At 35.8% G+C, this 2,073-nt stretch overlaps 1 protein-coding gene across 3 annotated transcripts in view; it reads right to left on the bottom strand.

Moving 5' to 3' along the window:
- LOC101507451 (nucleosome assembly protein 1;3-like) overlaps nucleotides 1–2,073 on the bottom strand; it is a 4,551-nt gene that overhangs the window by 437 nt on the left and 2,041 nt on the right. For 2 of the 3 annotated variants that reach the window (XM_073370458.1, XM_073370459.1), the window contains exons 4-11: nucleotides 2,010–2,073; nucleotides 1,733–1,808; nucleotides 1,592–1,653; nucleotides 1,296–1,480; nucleotides 1,025–1,202; nucleotides 700–743; nucleotides 392–596; nucleotides 264–278 (exon numbers count right to left, since the gene is read on the bottom strand). The exon at nucleotides 2,010–2,073 is cut by the window's right edge and continues 59 nt beyond it. In XM_073370458.1, coding sequence (XP_073226559.1) covers nucleotides 264–278; nucleotides 392–596; nucleotides 700–743; nucleotides 1,025–1,202; nucleotides 1,296–1,480; nucleotides 1,592–1,653; nucleotides 1,733–1,808; nucleotides 2,010–2,073 — 829 coding nt within the window. The remainder of the gene's footprint in view (nucleotides 1–263; nucleotides 279–391; nucleotides 597–699; nucleotides 744–1,024; nucleotides 1,203–1,295; nucleotides 1,481–1,591; nucleotides 1,654–1,732; nucleotides 1,809–2,009) is intronic. The other variant, XM_073370460.1, reaches the window with a different exon arrangement.

The following is a 2,073-nucleotide window of genomic DNA, read 5'->3' on the forward strand; positions in this document are numbered from 1 at the left end:
CGCTCTTCTGAAAATATATAAAACAAAATGGAAATCAGGAATGCGATGTCTAGAGACATTGAAAAATAAATAAAGACATGAATTTTACATGCGGCGCACTCTTTCTATTGCACTTTTTTATTTGTTGAAATTCAAAAGTATCGTTAAATTTATGTGGAACCCACGTGATTTAGTGGGACCAATAATTTCAACTAATAGAAGAGAGTTTGTCGGAAAGAGAGTGCTGCTATCATGCATCAATAAGACAATGTAAACGATTATACCTTGCTAGCTGATGACTGCAGCAACATTCCCAGGACAAAGGACAAGTGAAAAACAATGGCGTTAATTCGAGTTCAAATTTCAAATTAAGTAAACCAACATGTTAGTGCTTCAAATCATCAAGTAATACCTTCTTCTTTGTCTTAGTCTCTTCCTCGTCTTCCTCATCATCATCGTCATCATCCTCGTCCTCCTCGTCTTCATCATCCTCATCCTCATCATCATCATCCTCATCATCCTCATCATCATCCAGATCTTCAAAATCCTCTCCCTCAGCAGCCTCCCCAGTAAACCATGACACAGCATGTGGGATGATCTTGTCTCTTATTGTTGACCTGAACAAGAATCAAATTTCATTTAAGTAGAGTTGAGACTACAAAAGATAAATGGCATCATGAATCAACAGTTATGTTACAGCAGAAGGCAATTTGGCTTTACCCAATGTCATAGTCCTGCTCCATCTTATTCTGAAGCTCCTCAGCCTGTTAAAAAAAAAATTGTTCAAGCAATAGTATCTTACCATGTAGCACTAACACTTAAAATTTTAAATTGAAGACATGTTTCAAGTCCAACATGTGTCTCCGTTGGCACCGACATGACATTGACGTGTGATTCCACTCAATCACTTTTTTTTTTAATTATTATTGGTGTTTGTGTCAGTGTCAATATCCTGACAGGTGTTTGTGTGTGTATTAATTAGTGCTTCATATGTATTTCACATTTAAATTTAAATTTTGCAATGAATATAGATAGCCTGCCATACAGCATCTTCATCAATGTCTTCGTCATCTTCGGGGACTTCTGGTGGATTGAAAAAGTTGAAGAAACTTTCACAGGTTTCAGTTTTGATAATTGGCTTAGCATTCTTGGAACCCTTCTTGGGCTTTTTCTTCAAAATTTTCTGTGTTAAGCACTTGCCCGGAAGCCATTCAATTTCAGTCCTGTAAATAAATGAAGCAAGCAAACCTCATTTACGATCATAAACTATGGATAACATATGGCATAATAGCATCATGTAAAAAATAAAAGATTACCCGATAGCCTTCTCCAAAATCGGTTCATCCTCGTCAACCATATGATAAATTTTTGTCAAGACAGAGTTTGAAAAGTATGGATTGGTATCAAAGAAGAACTCAAGCTTGAATCCTTTTGGCTCCTCAATCCTGCTCCACTTGATATCCTTGAGAAACTTGAGAGCACCTTCATCACCCTCCGAAATCTAATTCATAAAAGAAGCCATGAAAAGATCATTAAAAAAGCAATAATTATACGGCTATAAAAACTCAAGCATTATTTAGTAAAAAAAGTTGACAAAAAACTTTCAACTAACCTCTTCAACCAGCACGTCGTTGTTTTTCATTGCGGTGAGCCAGAAAGAAGGCACACCTTTCTCTACATAAGTCACAAGAAAATCGTTAATGTTGAGATTCGAAACAATAAAAGTGTAAGGTGCCAATTTCTAGTTAAATACCTTGATCCTCTGCTGCATCAGCTTTGGTTTCAATTGCCACATCCACTTCAGCAACACCATTCACAATTTCATAGCGCTGCATCGATTTATAAATAAGTTTTAGTGATAAAGATATTAATCAAATGCTCCCATACAAATCAGATTCAATAATTTTAAACTTGAATAACACAAAAATTCAGCATGATTTAATTGGATCGCAAAATCACTAATGTCTGCGTGTCATTAAATATGCATGATATGCAAGATTTTCTAGCCAATAATGTAATCTTCATGATACCTTAGTGTACAATGGTTGATACAGTTTCTGGTATTTGGCTTCAAGAACCGCTTTCTCCTCCAGA

The sequence above is a fragment of the Cicer arietinum genome, chromosome 1 (genome assembly GCF_000331145.2).
Source record: "Cicer arietinum cultivar CDC Frontier isolate Library 1 chromosome 1, Cicar.CDCFrontier_v2.0, whole genome shotgun sequence".
Taxonomy (NCBI): domain Eukaryota; kingdom Viridiplantae; phylum Streptophyta; class Magnoliopsida; order Fabales; family Fabaceae; genus Cicer; species Cicer arietinum.